Source organism: Neolamprologus multifasciatus, chromosome 1, assembly GCF_963576455.1.
Source record: "Neolamprologus multifasciatus chromosome 1, fNeoMul1.2, whole genome shotgun sequence".
NCBI lineage: Eukaryota > Metazoa > Chordata > Actinopteri > Cichliformes > Cichlidae > Neolamprologus > Neolamprologus multifasciatus.
This window is the reverse complement of record NC_140439.1, coordinates 10,520,892-10,538,684: the sequence shown is the minus strand read 5'-3', so window position 1 is coordinate 10,538,684 and position 17,793 is coordinate 10,520,892. Positions and strand designations below refer to the sequence as shown.

Sequence of the window (17,793 nt, the reverse complement as noted above, 5' to 3'; positions counted from 1 at the left end):
TGTGAGAACGTGTGTATAGTGTACACGCTGACCCCCTTCCTCTGCTGAACTTCAGCCCAACTTACAGGATTTAAAGGGTCTGTTACTAACATCAGCTGATCTTTTATTATGGAGAGAAAAAACGGAGACGTTTGACAATGGCATGTCTGATAAAAAACAAACCTGAGATCAGCACAAACACCTTATACTAAGGAAGGGTGATGATTTGGGCTTGTTTTACAACTATGGGATCTGGGCAGCTTGCAATCACTAAGTTAACCATGAGCTCCTGTGTATACCGAAAGAGTCTATAAAAGTGACTATACACAACAGGACACAGATCCCAAGCACAGCATCAATTCTATGAAAAGAAAAGATTGCAATGGCCCAGTCAAAGTCCAAACCTTAACCTGACTGAAATGCTGTTCTGGGCCTTCAAGAGAGCTGTGCATAAACACATATCTGCAAACCTCAATGAACTAAATAAATGATGTAAAGAAGAGTGGGCCAAAATTCCTCTGCAATGATTTAAAAGACTGATAAAGTCATACAGAAAATTATTAGTTTAAGTTCTTGCTGCTAAAAGTGATTTTACAAGCTACTGAATCGTGTGGTGTACTCATTTATTAATAATACACAGAATCTTATCGAGTGAAAACTATGAAAGACGAAAATGGTTTTTAAACACTTTTTTTGTAAATAAAGTTTTTTTCTTTAATCCGAGAGCACAAATCCAACCAGCTACGTGTCTGCGCGCCATTGACGTATCCATGGCAACAGCTTCTAGTGTTGATCATCCCAAGATGGCGGACGCGGAAACAACCGCAACGGTGAGTGCGATGCGAGCTGTTCCTCCTTTTCTTGAATAACCACAAACTTGACTCGAAATACAATGAAAGTGTGACACTTCGCGAGAAAGCCCAACGCCAGGTTTTACCACACGCTTTCTATAACGCTTACTTGAACGTTAGTTAGCTAGGTGGCTAGCCTATACTAAGTGGGCGCTAAGTTGATTAAGCTGCAGCTAACGGCAACTTGCGAGACTAATCTCACTCACTCAAGGGCAAATTTAAACCTTAACGCTGACAGCTGTAGCTGTGGCAGAATGGCAGGATTGCTGTGGACTGTTTGGGAAGCTTTAGCCCACCCTTAATATACGATAACGTAGAAAACGTTATCAAGCAGCTTTTCATTAACCGGCTTACGACCAATCCCAGTTATATTATCGCTGTGGCATAATAACTTTCAGCGTGTAATGACATGTAGAGAATATCAATAAACCGCTAAGCATCAGCAACCACATCCAAAACAATCCACAAGTGAGGTCAAATATGGGAAGAAAAATATGTGACGCGAGAAGAACTGCGCATGCGTGCATCTACCTGTACATTGTGAAGATAGCAAATGTTACTGTTGTTGCAGTCACTGAACAGAACATACACAGGAGCACGTTACATTGCAAAATTTTACCGGTACATCTCAAAAAACTGAATAAAATGCATTAATGTAATATATCATTCCATTCATTCATTTGATGGTTATTCGGGATGTGGTGGCAGCATGCTGGCACAGACCCCCAAACAACCCTCTCGCCATTCACCTCCTCCAGCTCTTCTGGAGGAACATTGAGAAGAGAGTATTTGAGAGACATAATCTCTCCAGTATGTTTTGGTTATGCCTAGAAATTCTGTCCATAGAAGTTATAAACTGAATTGGTGACAAATAGGCAGTGTTTGGTCACCAAGTCTATCCAACCCTACAGATCTGCATGCTTCTACTGTTTGATTGGGAAAGAGTGTTTTCTCTCTCTCTGTTCATTAAGTAAACACACACATGTCATTCAGCTTGTTGGCCCACATTCCCACACAGCCTTTTATCAGTTTTTGAGTGGACAGGATTTTCTGTATTTTGGTGAGGGCTGCCCGAGGATTATTTTACTGTGTACCACACAGTCATGTGAACAGTCATGTGTTTTTGCAGGACTCAATTCAATTCAATTCAATTTTATTTATATAGCGCCAAATCACAACAAAAGTCACCTCAAGGCGCTTCATAGATACAGAAAACTCTGTGCAGTGCTCTGAGAAACCAAGTACACCCATTATTCAATAGCCTGTAGATGTACCATGTAAAAGCAATAACTTGTAATAATTATTAGTAATACTTTTCTGCATGACTTTATCTTCACAAAGTTGCTTCAGTTCATTAAGGTTTGTGAGCATTTGTTTATGCACAGTTTTCTTAAGGTCCTGGAACAACATTTCAGTCAGGTTTTGGTGTGGACTTTAACTGGACAATTGCAACACCTTGATTGTTTTCTTTTTCAGCCATTCTCTTGCACTTTTTTATGCAGGAGAGTTCATGATCGACTCGATAAGATGGTGCTCAGGCCCTGTGGCTACAAAACACACCCATGGTATTGGTATGAGGTGTTTGTGCTGATATGCTGTGTTAATCTTTACGATACACAGCGCTGTGCATCATGACCAAAGATCTGTACTTTGATCTCATCTGTCCAATGGACATTTTTCAGAACTCTTGGAGTTTGGTTCAAACCTAAGCTGTGATGCCAGGCTTTCTCCTGACAATCCTACCAGAAAAGCCATAATTGTTTTTTCTAATTGTGCTCTCATGAATGAATGAATGAATGCTCTCATGAATGAATTGAAACATGCTAACTGAGGCCTTTAGAGTCTGAGATGTAGTGCTTGGAATTTTTTTCCTGCATTTTCTCTGAGCAGTAAACATCTGACCTTGGGGTGATTTTGAACGGACGCCCACTTCTGGGAATGTTGTTGCATTGTGTTAAAACACACGTGTTTACTCCAAACCAGCAAACTAAAAGAAAGCATCATCTTTGATAGAGGTGCTCACACTTCCCGATGACCAGTTAATTAAGTGCATCTGATTGGCTGGCGGCTACTGACGTTCTTAATTCGTATAGAAGAAGTAAGGATTGATGTAGGTTTTCACAGGCCTGCATAGAGTCCTGAGGAAACTTTTGTTTTTCACTTGACTTTCAGACTCCTGATTGCTGTTATTTATTTTTCTGCTTGTCTTGTTTGTCACATATTTCAGCTCCCTGTTGCTACTGAACCCAAGAAACGTCGGGCGCCTAAAGGTACAGTGAAAGCACTGCAGGCCATGTTCTGAAATTAATTGAATTATTTTCATGTTGTTGTGTGACATTCATCTTTTTGAAATTAATTTCTAAAAGTTGGTTAAGTGTTGACAACTGAAACTAAAGGTTTTGGAAGTGAACGGCCTGCAGAGGTCACCCTCACCCTTCTGTTTGTTTTCTCTGTAAGGAACAGGCTGTGAACAGGCATTATGCTGCTGAGCCGTTTTCCAGATATTTCTCTGTGTAGAAAATGTCTGGTAATCAGAGGATGTTTTGTCATTATTATTGAAGCCTAATGTGCCATTAAATAGTTTATACTTCTGTCCACAGATATTTTGTCTTTTCTTTGTTTTCTAGTGCTTTGTAATAATAATAATGATAATAATCAGAGCTACTGAGAATTGCACCTCTGTGGAAGCAGTTGAGTACAAGGGCATGCAAACCCTTTCCTGGGTTGTACTTAATATGAGACACACCTCTGTTCTAACTAAAAAAAAAAGAAAGAAAGTAAAGATTGGATTTTAGGAGGCTAATACACATACACCAATGGGAGCAGACTTTATAACAACCTGAACGCAGAGGAACTTTAAAATTGAGATGCACCGTTTTAAAGCTGCTGCTGAGTTAAAAATAAAGTGGCAGCTGGGTGCATGAACTTCACAGCTTCATCTACAGGAAATTGTGACTTCATTATGCCTCATACAGACTGTATAAGCAAAAATAGTTCTATAAAAAGTTTTCCAAATGCAAAGCGTGTGTATATCAGCTGATTTTTGGCACTTCATCACTGAAACTTGGGATCACAACTGGATGAAAACAGTCACATGCAAGGACCCATCCATTTTGCAATGTAGACATTTAAAGATTTGACATAATCAAGCAACGTGACATAAACCTTAATTGTGTCCATAAGTCACAGTCATTCTGCAGTTACCACTGTGAAATGTAATTATGGTTATTTAAGGCATACACAAATTTACCTTTGCTATGCAGAGTAGTATGCAGAGTATATTATGTTAGATTTTGAGCACTGCTGTTTGTGCATTCTTAGTGTTAATACCTGACAGGTGCTGTGCAATGGAAAGATCTAAAGTAAATAAAAAAAAATAGTACAGTATGTTAGGTTTTAATAAAATCCAGTGTGAGTTTCTTGACTCGGATGTAGCAGTCTGCCTTATTTCTTTTTAGGATACTGACAGTCATTTCTGGCACATTCCTGATAAAGGGAAAAAAAGGTGTCAGCATCTCGATGTGAGACTAAATGACTTGACAAGATGAAGGCTTTTTTTGGAGGGGTTTTTTGTGTGTGTGATTGAACTTCCAAAAATAATATTCATCATATTTTTCATTACGTTCTCCCCATGTGTCTTTTGATCTCAGCATGCCTCTCCTCTGCTCTTATCCCCTTTTAACAGATGGTTGAAACACACTGAGGGCAAAGCTGCCTTAGCTTCATCCAGATCAAATATAACAATGAGAAAACTCTCTCTTTGCAATGAAGTTTTTCACATTACTATATTTAGGAGACCTCGTGCTGGGCTGTTCTTCTGTGCTTCTTTCTATCCTTCTCTCATACAGTAGTTGTAGGAATACACGTTGCCCATGTATCCCATCACTCCTCTCCAAATTCTGCCTTGCTTTATGTATGTGGACCATAGAGCACCGCAGGACCACAGCTGAAACCCAGAGACAAGAATATTATTGCTGTCTCAGCAGGGAGAAAGCGGATTAGGGTCCCTACAAATAGGGCCATTCCCAGTCTTGACGTGGCAAACGTGTGGAGCCTGTGCCGTTTCACAGTCAGCGATGGAGTGGATTTGTGTGAAGTATCTGGAATGGGCTCAAGTTCTAGCAGCAGATCAGCGAAGCTCTTCTTAAGGCGCTGAAAGATAAAACAGAGGGGAGCTTTGGTGTAATTCACACTGTATTTTTTTTTTTTTTAACACTCAGAGTTCGTTAACGATACCCACCCCCCCCACCAGTGTCAATGGTAAAGCCTAGCACTGTATTTCACACTGCCTTCAATCCTATTTTTAGCCTCAGAGGAAGGTAGTAGGTGCAAGATAACGGGATTACCAGAATCAGACTCGCTTGAATTGGAATTATGTGTGCTTCCTTGTAAAATGAAATGTTGTACTCCACTGGGGAGAGGACTTGGAGGCGTTGTGGTTCGGTTCTCGAGGTTACCTAACCCTTTCTAAAGCTGGCTTTACATTGTTCTGCTCATTCCTTCAGCCTCCCTCTTTGACTCTGTCTCTATACCCTCGCTCTTCTGTCACAAGCACCTGGCTTGCGAGAGACATTGTTGCCCTGGCAACAGGGAGAATATCTCAACCTGTCGAGACATTAAATGAGAGACATGGGGGGAGAGGAGGGGAAAAAAAATCAGTGTTTGTAAAGCAAAACTTGCATACAAGGTGACATTTACAGAGTGGCTGGTGAATTGATTACAGTTTAGCCTGGGGTTTCTGGTTGAAGTGTTAACATCTATGTTAACTGTCACATCAAAGACTTGCTAGCAACTGCATGGGGAGGCTGCTTTCAGGATTATTTATTCAGCTGTCAAATTAGAAAAGATGGCATACATTAAAAATAGTTCTAATAGACATTACTCTTAATAGGCTGAGCCATCTGTTCATAAGAAAAAAAAAACTGCTAACGAGCTAAGATCTGCGGCATGCCTACTCGGCGACTTAAATTTAGCCTGTGGATTTAGGTTGCAGTGTTACATCTGTGTTAACTGTCAGATCAGAGACTTACTAATGAATGCAAAAGGAGGGCTCTTTAAGGATTAATCATTGAGCTATCAGCCAAATAAGACATCATCTGCACAATAACATGCTCAAAAGTTCTTGTTTTTTTTTTTCCAAAATCCTTATTCATTTGTAATATTTTGATTTTTATGGTGTTCCTCCACCCAGCTCCAGAGCTTCCTATTGTGGAGAGAAGGAACTGGTTAATCCACCAGCACTATATCCTCAAGGACTATGATACCTGTAAGGTAAAGTGCCTTCATTCCTCAGTTCTGTTTGCGGCGTAGTCTGTCATTGACCTGTGACTGTGCTCAGTGTGATTGACTGAAAGACCCACTCTGACCTCAGTGAAGATAAACACAATGAAGATATTGAGTTCCCGACATGCACGCGGCTTTGTCTAAGGTCTGATTCATTCGCTGCATGCAGCGCTGTTCATTGAAACTGCTTCACACTTAATAAAGTCTCTGAATAGTACTTGTTAGATATATTACTGGACTGCTCCTGCATGCGTTTTCTTTGCATATCTAATTTGTGTGAGGCGATAATGACATACATCCCTTCCACTTTATATCTACAGATGTACAGAACAGGGTGTAATATTCCTCTATATCATCTGAGTACTGGATGGATTTCGAAATTGTCTTTCCACTCTGCGCCTTTTTAGGTTATCATCAAAGACCAACTGCAGGAGACTAATGGGATGTGTGAATATGCTATATATGTTCAAGGTGAGCCATCATTTTTGTAGCAGCCATTCCCTTTTTCCGCTTTTAATGTGTAAGATTTTTTTTTAACAGCTACACTAAGTAAAACCTCTGTGGTAGTCAACACCAGAGCTGCACAAGTACATGATTTAGTTTCCCCAAAAACTGCTCTTTGGACCTCATGCTGTGCCTTTGATTTTTTTTAAATGCTTTTTTTCCCCTTTTAATTCCTCAAGCAGATGAGTATCCTTTTATTTTGTGTGTGTGTGTGTCTATATTTCTTTGTGCAGCACTAATCTTGCGTCTTGAGGGCAAGATCCAGCAGTCCCTGGAGCTGTTTCAGAGCTGTGCCATCTTAAATCCCAACAGCGCAGACAATCTTAAGCAAGTGGCCCGATCACTGTGAGTCTTCTGCACTGAAGCCTCTGTGAGCGCATCAGTGCCTCTCCATTAGCTAACAAGACAGACACAGGGGAGAAATATACAGTGATAACAGTCACACTGCAGGCCGCTTAGAGCCAGAACCTTCACCGCTGAAGGGGAAACACTGGAGAAAAAACTGTTTTTTAATGCATGGTCAGCTTTAAGATTTTGGTCCGTATTGACATGATAACATCACATGGTTACTGCAGATTGCGGCACATTTATGATGGAAATCTACCACCACATCCCAGAGATGCTCTATTGGATTAAAATACGGTGACTGTGGAAACCATCCGAGTACAATTTAAGTGCATAGTCATGTTTAACAAACCAGTTTGACATTATTTGAAGTTTGTATGGTTTGTTAGTCTGCTGACAGCAGCCATCAGAACATAGCACCCTGTGGTCACAAAGGGTCATGGTCAGCAACAATACTCAACAATGCTCTCATTTAAATGGTGCTTAGTTTATACTAAAGAGCCCAAAAGGGGTCATGAAAATATCCCACACACTGTTAAACCACCAGCAGCCTGAACCATTCATACAAGGCAAGACCCATGCTTACATGTTGTTTATACCAATTCTGACCCTACTGAATGTTGCAACAGAAATTGAGACTCAGCAAACCAAGCAACAGTTTCTATTGTTCTGATATCAAAGTCACTTAAATCACCTTTCTTCCCCATCCTGATGCTCAGTTTGATTTAATCAGGTCATTTTGACAATGTCTAGGTGCTGAAATGCATTTAGTTGTTGCCATGTGATGTTTGCATTTATGACTAGTTTAACAGGCATTCCTAATAAAGTGTCAGGTGAGTTTATATGAACACAGAGTTTCATTAACGTTATGTTATAAAGATGTTGTCTCTGTTATCAGTAATCCAATGGGAAAGTTCGGGGCTTATAGTAAAGTTTTATCCTCTTGACCCGTAATGCCTCCCTTTAGTTTGTAAAGAATAATGAATACAGCTTCATTGAATGGTTTGTTTTTTAATGTTGTAATAATAGTTATTCTGAAAGCAATAATTAAAATGGGTTATCGTCTCTTATGGATTATTGTTGTTTATTGTTTCTTCAGATTTCTTCTGGGAAAGCACAAAGCAGCTATTGAATTCTATCATGAAGCTGCAAGACTCAACGAGAACGACTGGGTAGTAGAAAGCAAACACTCTTTAATTCCTACTTTGTCTTTAAGGTTGTTTTTTTTTGGCAGAGATTATAGCACCGACAAATTCTGCCAACATTTAGAGTGGGAATTACCTTTACTGAACCTTTTCTTCTCACACTTGCAACAATTTATCACAATCAGCTCTGTGGTTGCACATCCAAATTCGTCCAGGGCTGTTTTACTAGGGGGCTCTCAAAGTTGTGCTACCATTAATCACTCCCACTTCCTTCTTTAATGCTACTGCAGAACTGTTGGCCTATAAAACTTTTAAATTTGGAAATTAAATTCAGCTCAGCCCGTGCAATGCAAAAATGATCCATGTAAAATCTGACATTTTCTCACCCCAGGAGATCAGTCATAATCTGGGATTGTGCTATTTCTTCATCAAAGACTTCAAATATGTGAGTACAGCTGAGTTTACCAACACTATAGCAGGACAAATTGTAGTTGTTCCACAGGGATTTGATCATTTTGATCTTCTGTCTCTGTCAGGCTGAGGAGCATCTAAAGATAGCTCTCAAGATAAACAAGCACGACAAAACCTTCATGATGCTCGGGAAGGTTCACCTGCTGGCTGGAGAAACAGACAAGGCCATAGAGGTGTACAAGAAAGCGGTGGAGTAAGTGCATATATATATATATATATATATATATATATATATATATATATATAATGTTAGCCGTTCATGCTAGATGTTGTTAGGCATTACTCTGTATGTACTATACATTGAAAAATTCTTGACATGTACAGCAGTCCATTAGAGCTGATACATTTCTCAAAAACCTAACTTAAACAGTCTAATGGGGGCTGTCCCACTAAAATCTCCCCAAAATATTAATGAGAACACCAGCACTCACAGCACGATACCAACATTGCTTGACAGCAAAAAGAGAAATGTGGGGGGTTTGGGCCTGAAAATATTAATGATGTTCTCATTAAGGAATTGTTTATGACAACAAAGTCAAACATTTTTTTTTAGATTCCTGTGGAGAAGTTCAAACATACCGCCTTCAAACATTGGTTCAGAAGGTTCTCGCAAACTTTAAGTTGTTTCATCTTGGTTTTTATTTTTATGGCTTTTCTGTCTCCAGAAATCATTTTATTCAACACTTAAAGCTTTGCTACATTTTTAACTCTGGGTTCAGTATAAATGCAGTTCATTTCCACTTCTCCTCGCATGTTGAATATTTAAACATTAGGCCGTGGTGTAAATAAGGAAATGACATCTGTGTCTATAATAGAGCTCATTATGGCTGCCTCCTGTTGGGGGTAAATGAATTAATCAAGTGCCCCAATACTGGTGTCGCTTTTAATGAGACTTACCACTGTGATTCTTATTTTAATGCCAATCTGCCTCTTCTCTACCGTTTTTTCTTCCCCATCGTCCCCCCACAGGTCATAATTAATACTCCACAATTATACCGAATCAAAGGCTGATTGAATAATCACGAGATTCCCTAGATATCAGCTGCTGTATGTTTGCTCAAGAACAAGCACATGCATTGAATATGATTGCTGGCATAGGTTAACTGACATTATTCTTTTGGCTCATTTCTTTTTCAGATTTTCTCCAGAAAACACTGAAATCCTCACAACACTGGGCCTGCTGTTTTTGCAGGTAAGCAGATTTATTTTTCTTTTTTAAAATGATTTGATGAAATGATATGCCCATAAATGATGAGCACAGCAAAAAAGGAATGACAGCAATCTTCTCTTTGTTTGAGCTTGGGAAATACCAGAAAGCATTTGAACATCTTGGGAATGCCCTCACCTTTGACCCCAACAATTATAAGGTATGTGGGTAATTACACATTACAATTAGGCAGAAGCTTATTTTGTTACTCACCTCCTTGAGGACAGAGCACCAGGTTCCTTTTAAATCAGTTCATTCCCTGTCAGATGTTACGGCCTGACTTTCATCTTTCATCAAGGCTACATCTTCCTCTAATATCTCTCTAATCATTGTTTTTATTCCTAGGCCATCCTGGCTGCAGGCAGCATGATGCAGACCCATGGTGACTTTGATGTGGCTATGAACAAGTACAGGGTGGCAGCATGTGCTGTGCCGGAGAGTCCCCCTCTGTGGAACAACATTGGCATGTGCTTCTTTGGGAAAAAGAAATATGTAGCTGTGAGTAATATTTTTTTTTCCTGCTTGTTTTCATCCAGTTTGGATGAGCAAACTGCCAAAAGGCAACACACACAAAAAGGCTACTCTGTGTTATTTCCACACCAGCCATGGCTCGTGCCTTTAATCACAGCCCAGCCACTTCATTTCATTCATTTCATTTATTTGTTCATTTTCAGGCACAACAAATACCTATATTGAACATAAAATGCACAAAACAAAAAACAAAAATTGCCTGAAAAAGGAGTGGGACGAAGAAAACTTATTAAATCCCACCCCTATACTCACTCATCATCAAAAAACAATAAACTTCCCGCAGCTACGCCCATCATTACATACAGACCCATCAACAGCCCCGGACACATACAAGCATCTCAATGGCAGCTCGCAAACAACAATTAGAGCCTTCATAACTGAATACAGAATATATAAATTATAAATTGTATTACCACAGGTAACAGGCAGTAATAATTACAAGTAACAAACACACATACATATACATACATACATACATACATATATATCTACACACACATGCACGTATATATACATACATACACACACTCTTCTTTTTTTTTTTCTTTTTTTTCTTTTTTTTTTTTTCCTCTTGGAATCCATACCAGCAATGGTAAGAGAACAGACATTACAGAGCACACTAAAAACCATCATTGAGTATACTGTGACCAGACCAACTGTTTGTAGAGGAATTTAAATCTATGAATATTTTTGCATTGTTTCAATTGTAAACTCAGACTGTTCCAGATTTTCACACCACATACAGACACACAAAAACCTTTACGGGTTGTTCAAGTTCTGGGTAATTTGAATTCTCCAGAGCCTCTCACATTATAAAGCTTTTCTCGAATTTCAAATCTAGTTTGTAAATTTGCCGGTAGAAGTTTAGTAAAAGCTTTATACAAAATTATGGATGTATTGTAATTAACCAGATCCTGGAACTTAAGTAACTTTGCCTGAAGAAAGAATTTGTGAGTATGATCTAGATAACCAGCCTTGTGAATAATACGCAGTGCTCGTTTCTGTACTGTGACTAATGGATTAGTTGTATTTTTATATGTATTTCCCCACACTTCCACACAATATGTAAGATATGGAAGAACCAGGGTACAGTACAGAGTACGAAGTGCATCTTTATCAAGGTATGGTTTCACTTTGTTCAAAATTGCAAGGCTTCTGGAAAGAGCTTAATTCTTAATTCTGCTGTTTCTGAAGGAGCCCTTTGTGTATACAATACAGTGTTTATCCCATCTTTTATTTGATAGAGACAGCGTAGATAGACAGGAAAGTGGGGAGAGAGAGAGGGGGGAAGGCATGCGGCAAAGGGGCGCGGCACATACGTTGCCTTTACTGTATGTATCTGCTAGGTGTTGGGATATATGTTATATATATATATATATATATATATATATATATATATATTTTATATTTTATATATATATTTTATATTTTATATATATATTTTATATTTTATATATATATTTTATATTTTATATATATATTTTTTTTTTATATTATATATATATATATATATATATATATTTTTTTTTTATATATTATATATATATATATATATATATATATATATATATATATATATATATATATATATATATATATATATATATCTTAATTTTAAAAGCAACTTCATTCAATTCTTTTTTTTTTTTCTAGTTTAGAAACCAACACGTTGTGGGGATGACTGAGTACTATACAAACTCTACATTTTCTGTAATCTTCATTAATCTTGAGAAAATGAAATCAAACCCCCCAAACTCTGTAAAACATAACTACATTACAATTCTGGTGGTTTTTCTTTGGCTAAAACCTTCAGAGGATCTGGCACAATTCCCTCTTCAGGAAACTTCTACATATGTTCCTGAATCTGATGTTCCTGTTTGTTCTACTTCATATATTATTAAGATACTCACCTAAAGGTCTTGACAATTTCTCTCTCCTAACTTCACGTCTCCCACAGGCCATCAGTTGCCTGAAGCGGGCCCACTACTTGTCTCCTTTTGACTGGAAAGTGTTGTACAACCTTGGTCTGGTACACCTCACCATGCAGCAGTATGCCTCTGCCTTCCACTTCCTCAACGCAGCCATCAATCTGAATCCACGAATGGGGGAGCTCTACATGTTGCTGGCAGGTACGGAGCGAGTGAGAAAGACAAATCCTTCATGATTTAATTCTGCCTGAAGAGGAAATCTATGACGGCAAAAACAGGGGTAGCTTTTTAAATAGCACTTTACTGACAATGTCGCTGCTTAAAGGATTTTGGGGGGGTTATAAATGTATTAGTATTTTCATTAAATCTATTCAGCAGCTTGAGCACATTTACATTTGATTTGAAAATTGAAAAGGGCTTGTATGTGACAAAAAATTTCCTGTCACATCTTTAGTTGCTCTGACCAACTTGGAGGATGTCGAGAACGCCACCAGATCTTACGAGCAAGCTGTGACTCTGGATGAGTGAGCCTGTCCTACGTAACACCTTGAAACTTCCATTAATCTGAATAAAACTGTATCAGATCATTGATTTTTTCCCCCTCTTCTTGGTGATCAATTTTCCACAGATCCAACCCCCTGGTTAACCTGAACTTTGCAATCTTCCTCTATAATCATGGAGACAAGAAGGGAGCTCTGGATCAATACCAAGAGATGGAAAGGAAAGTCAACATACTCCGAGACAGCAGTAGCAACTTTGAATTTGATCCTGAGGTACTGTAGATCCTGATATCAGTGATGTCTCTGAAGTTAGTGGTCATTCTTTGTTCCAACGCAACACATTTTAATCCCTAACAGCTAATGGACATGGCTCAGAAAATGGGAGCTGCTCTACAGGTGACAGAAGCGCTGGTGTGGATTAAACTAGGCAAGGACTCCAAATCAAAACCAAATTCTGCAGCAGCCACCAAAACCCCCGGTGCTCCCCTCGGTACTAACCAAGTCCTGGGTCAGGCCATGTCTTCAGCCGCAAGCTACAGCAAAAACATTCAGCTGTCAACAGGTACACACGACCAGTTATGGTCTCGTTTAAAGCAATATTTCATGATCCGCCTCCACGGTGAAGCCTCTCCTGTGCTGTTTTGATCAAAGATGAAGGGGACGTTTGTTAAGAACCTGAAACATCAAAGTCAAACTGAATCTCTCGCTTACATTTGTTCTGAACGCAAACTCAAAATGACTTCCAAGGAGTCCAGTGTAACGCCGGCAGAGTGGGTGATTTGCAGCTTCCACCTCTCTGCATCAAACCAAAGCTCTTTTTTTTCATTCAAAAGGAAAACTTGAAAATATCACTTCCCTGTATATTCAAAGGCTCGTGCCTTCACTGCTGTAGCAGATTGAATATACAGGGTAAGGCGAAATGGAATATGTGGGGAAAAAACGAAGTCAACCTATTGCCTGTATGCTGTATGTTCTATTCTTTGGAACAAAAGAGAATCAATAGTGTGGAAAAATGACACACGGGTAAGCTTATGAATTCAGGGCTACTGTGCAGTGATTGCAGCGGCTTACAGCTCTCAAAGGTAAGTGGATAGTAGTGCTTTTCTTCACTGGAGCCAATGGCCTGTGTTTTCTCCCACTCATGTGTAGCTGGTAACAAATATCACCCGAACAATAGATACATCTTCAGTGATATTGGCATTTTACATAATTCCACAGCTCTGGCATCTATTTAGCCCCTAACAACCAGCAATTACCAGCCATTGTTTGACAACCAACCAACCTGAATGTGTATGTACTTTACAGCTGGATTTAGAAACATCTGGTACTATCTGCACATCTGCAAAGAGAATTAATTAAATTGTGTCCCGTACCATGTGACATAATATAGACATTTACCTATAAATGGTACATTTACCTGGGACCAGTCACTATTCCCAGCTAATGCTGCAGAGCTCAGCATTAATGAACCCCACGCGTCTCATCAGGAAGTAAAAGATTTCTGATAAGCTTGTACCAAAACAAACCTGCATGAATTCTGTTTGTCTTTTCCAGGGGTGTCCGGAGGCCCTTCCAATGCAGGAGAGCCAGAAGATGATGTACTGGAAGCCCCCAGCCCACCTTCTGATCCTCCCGGATCCCCAGAGCCCGCAGAGTCAGACAACCCTAAACCCAGAACCTCCAAAATGAAATCGAAGGTGCAGGAATGAATTCTCTTGGTGGCTACAGTCTTACACTACTTGTGTCATCTTTGAGGTCACCTATTTGTAATGGAGGACAATTAAGCCTCTTTGGCTACGTTCACACTGCAGGTCTTAATGCTCAATTCCGATTTTTTGATCAAATCCGATTTTTTTGTCTGTCTTGTCTTGTTCACACTACAAATAAAATGCGACAGCAAACGCGCTCTAGTGTGAACGCTCAAAGCGGCCCGCATGCGCAAAAGAAGACGTCACACACAACGCGCTCTGTTTAGACCCAGAGCAAACAGTATTGTTTGACTAATGGCCATTAATATAAAGACTTCGGACTTTACGTTTCCCAATTTTTGGCCTGCATTTAATTTTTGCTTTAAGTTATTTTGTTATTTACATAACAATGTAAATAACATAATAATGATCCTTATTGCTGTTTTAGAGAGGAGCGGTGCTTCAAAGAATAGTTGCAGATTTCTGTCAAAATCTGCAGATTATACAGTACAAATAAAATGTTCACGTTGTCTTCCCAACAGTTTCACTAACATCTACACTGGATGGCCAGGAAGCGTTCGCGATGTCTTCTCGGGCGCTGATAATTGGCGTCTGTCTTGTGTTAGTGACGTAAACGACGGATTTAATGCGACATGACCGTTCAAACAGCAGTCGCTTTCTAAAACATCGGATATGTATTGGATTCAGTACCACATACGAAAGTGACTCAGATCGGATTTGAAAATATCGGATTTGTGCCGTTCACACTGTCACACTGTCAGGGTCAAAAAAATCGGATTTGATGCGCTTTTGCCTGCAGTGTGAACGTAGCCTTTGAGCGCAGCCAAGCCACTGTATTTGTGCTTTTTCTAGCTCATGGTAGTTCAGTCTTGGTTTTAAATTAGCAGCACAGAAGTTTCACGTCCTGCTCCAACATTTCCATATGAAAAGGGTGTGGTCGGTGTTCACTGTTATGCCTCTCATCTCAAAAATATCAGTACACAAGTCACCGATGTAAACCAACAGTCTTTTTAACTTAGCTGTACATATTTGTACATTTAAGAATTTAAGAAAGAAAGTCTGTATTCAGCAAAATGGTGATAACGGGCCTGTGAAGTTGCAAGTATTCATTTATGATAAGCTTAGCAATAAGGTTAAAGGATGGATTTTATTTGTACTGACTGTCTGATATGATCCAGTCAATGTGAAGGAAATGCTGTGACAATCACCGCTACAATGTGAGGATAGAATGGGAGCTGTTTCAATTCTTCCTGGATATAGATTGTTTGATAGGACTTGAGTATAAATAGTGATACATGCTTTTATATGTGGATAAGTGTTATGTTTATAGAGTAATGTATTTAATATTAAATAAGATTTTAAATAAAACAGCTGTCCGCTTCTTTTGTAAAGTCCAGATTATGTGCTGTATTGTTGTGTCAAGGTGATTCAGTTAGGCAGGCACCACCAACAGGGGACAGTATTGTTTAACAGCTTTGAAACATGCGCTCTACAGTCAAGTGAGAAAAAGTTTTTCAAGGACTCTGTGCAGTCCAGTGAAAAATGAAATAATCTCACTGCTTTCATTAGAATTAGAAGATGTTTGATTAACAGCATTTGATTAGCAGACAAGTGTTGCTAATCAAATGCTCTTGATTAACCTAGCATCAGGAAGTTTGAGTGCCTCTTAAAAAAAACAGGTTTTGCCAATTGTTGGTCTGGAGCATTCAGCTGTGTGTTAACACAACAACAATCTTTCCATGAGTGGTTGACCCAGCGAATTCACCCCAAACGTCAAAGAAACTGAAAAACCCCAAAGCTAAATTTCCACAGGCTTTGGTTAACATGTTACACCGTCACAAACTTTGAATTGTAATTATTAAAAGACTGAACAGCTACGTCCTGTTTGGAAAGGTTTCCAGCAGAAAGCCTAGTTTCTCTAAAAAGAGCACGGGAGCATGGCTCTGGTTTGCGTTCTGATTCGCATTGAACAAATCAAAATACTCGTTGAATAATGTCCTTTGGACAGAGGAAGCCAGAGTGGGAAAATAGTCAAGCACGGTGGCAGTGGGCTGGTGATTTGGGCTTCCTTTGCAGACACAGGGCCTGGGCACTTTGCAGTCATTGAGTCAACCAAACAGTAGCAAATCTACAACAGAATGTCTGAAAGAAGAAAGAATCAATGTGTTGCAATGACCCAGCCAGATCTCATAAGCAAACCTCAATGAAATGAAGCAACGTTGTAAAGAAGAATGGGACAAAATTCCTCTACAGTGATGTGAGAGACAGAGTTATTGCTGTTAGAGGGTCCTACAAGCTTTTGAATCATGGGCTGGACTACCAACATAGTTATTTCTCAAGTGAAGGTTTCACAGTGAGTAGTTTGTTTTTAAATATAATTGTGTTATATTGTTGGCAGCCAGTGTCCCAGATATATGAGCTGTGAGACTCATGAAGGCACTTTTTTTTTTTACTCACGATTCATATCGACCAACTTTTCAAGGTTGGCTAAGCTGACGATGGGGTTGGGGTCTCATGAATAAGGGATAAACCTCTGGTGTATGATGAGACCTCGTGAATTAGCTCACTGAAGGTCACTCACAAACTGAAAATATATTAGTGTGTATCGTTTATAATATGCATGGGACCGTCTGTATGTATTAAACAAAGCTATTTATAAAATATGTTCCCCTGACAACAGAACACAAAGGATTGTCTTTATTAATTTATGGGTATTTAAATGTGCCATTGTTGTTTTGCTTTCATTAATAACCAACTAATAAACAAACAGATAAAATTACGCTCGTGCATTTATCATTTAGAACCACCAACCAGCCTCCAAAATCCCAAACGCACACCCATCACTGCTGATGATTTTTCAGGCTCTGTGGAGAACTGTGCTAAGGTCACTGACAGTCATTTGGGAGGAAAAGTTTAAATGGAGTTTCTGTTGCATCAACAAACTCTGAGAACTTACATACAAAATAGGTTTTTACATGATGATTACATGTTAGCTTCAGCGCTTTCAGTTAGCAGGAAATTTGTTTTGTTTAATACTTGAAACAACAAAAATTTCAATTAACCACACATGTTACACAGAGGATTAAATTGTAACATGATTGCAAAAAAAATGTGTTTTTGAATCTGTTGCTGTTTGGACGTAATGATATTTAAAGAGAGCCGTGTGAAGGTCTGCATATAGGGACACAAGGCTCTTTTATTATTATTATTATTAAAATAAGACATATTCCATATTCCAGACATATTATTATTAAAATAAGACATATACTGATCAAAAACACAAGTTTTTGATCAGTCGTGGATCTTGCTTCTGGGTCTGACTGGATGACAAGGACAGGAT

The 17,793-nt window shown here is 39.0% G+C and overlaps 1 protein-coding gene across 2 annotated transcripts; it reads left to right on the top strand.

Annotated features, from left to right (window-relative positions):
- Positions 1 to 731: 731 nt before the first annotated feature.
- On the top strand, positions 732 to 17,480 carry bbs4 (Bardet-Biedl syndrome 4). Of its 2 annotated transcripts, none has more exons than XM_085166486.1 (16): positions 732 to 809; positions 3,058 to 3,100; positions 6,022 to 6,101; positions 6,521 to 6,584; positions 6,800 to 6,962; positions 8,062 to 8,134; positions 8,499 to 8,552; positions 8,644 to 8,771; positions 9,716 to 9,770; positions 9,877 to 9,945; positions 10,131 to 10,283; positions 12,274 to 12,445; positions 12,699 to 12,768; positions 12,873 to 13,017; positions 13,102 to 13,306; positions 14,299 to 17,480. In XM_085166486.1, exons 1-16 carry the CDS (start codon positions 750 to 752, stop codon positions 14,451 to 14,453), a joined length of 1,689 nt encoding a protein of 562 aa, XP_085022612.1. In that variant the 5' UTR covers positions 732 to 749; the 3' UTR covers positions 14,454 to 17,480. The 2 variants fall into 2 exon arrangements, with proteins under 2 accessions (XP_085022612.1, XP_085022618.1); XM_085166492.1 differs by having other exon boundaries at positions 6,851 to 6,962; positions 14,299 to 17,478.
- Positions 17,481 to 17,793: the final 313 nt, after the last annotated feature.

Excerpts from the sequence above, each read along its gene's own strand:
- bbs4 (XM_085166486.1), top strand. The coding sequence starts at position 750 with ATGGCAACAGCTTCTAGTGTTGATCATCCCAAGATGGCGGACGCGGAA. Across the intron at positions 810-3,057 it reads ACGCGGAAACAACCGCAACG|CTCCCTGTTGCTACTGAACC; the intron begins GTGAGTGCGATG and ends CACATATTTCAG. Across the intron at positions 6,585-6,799 it reads ATATGCTATATATGTTCAAG|ATGAGTATCCTTTTATTTTG; the intron begins GTGAGCCATCAT and ends TTCCTCAAGCAG.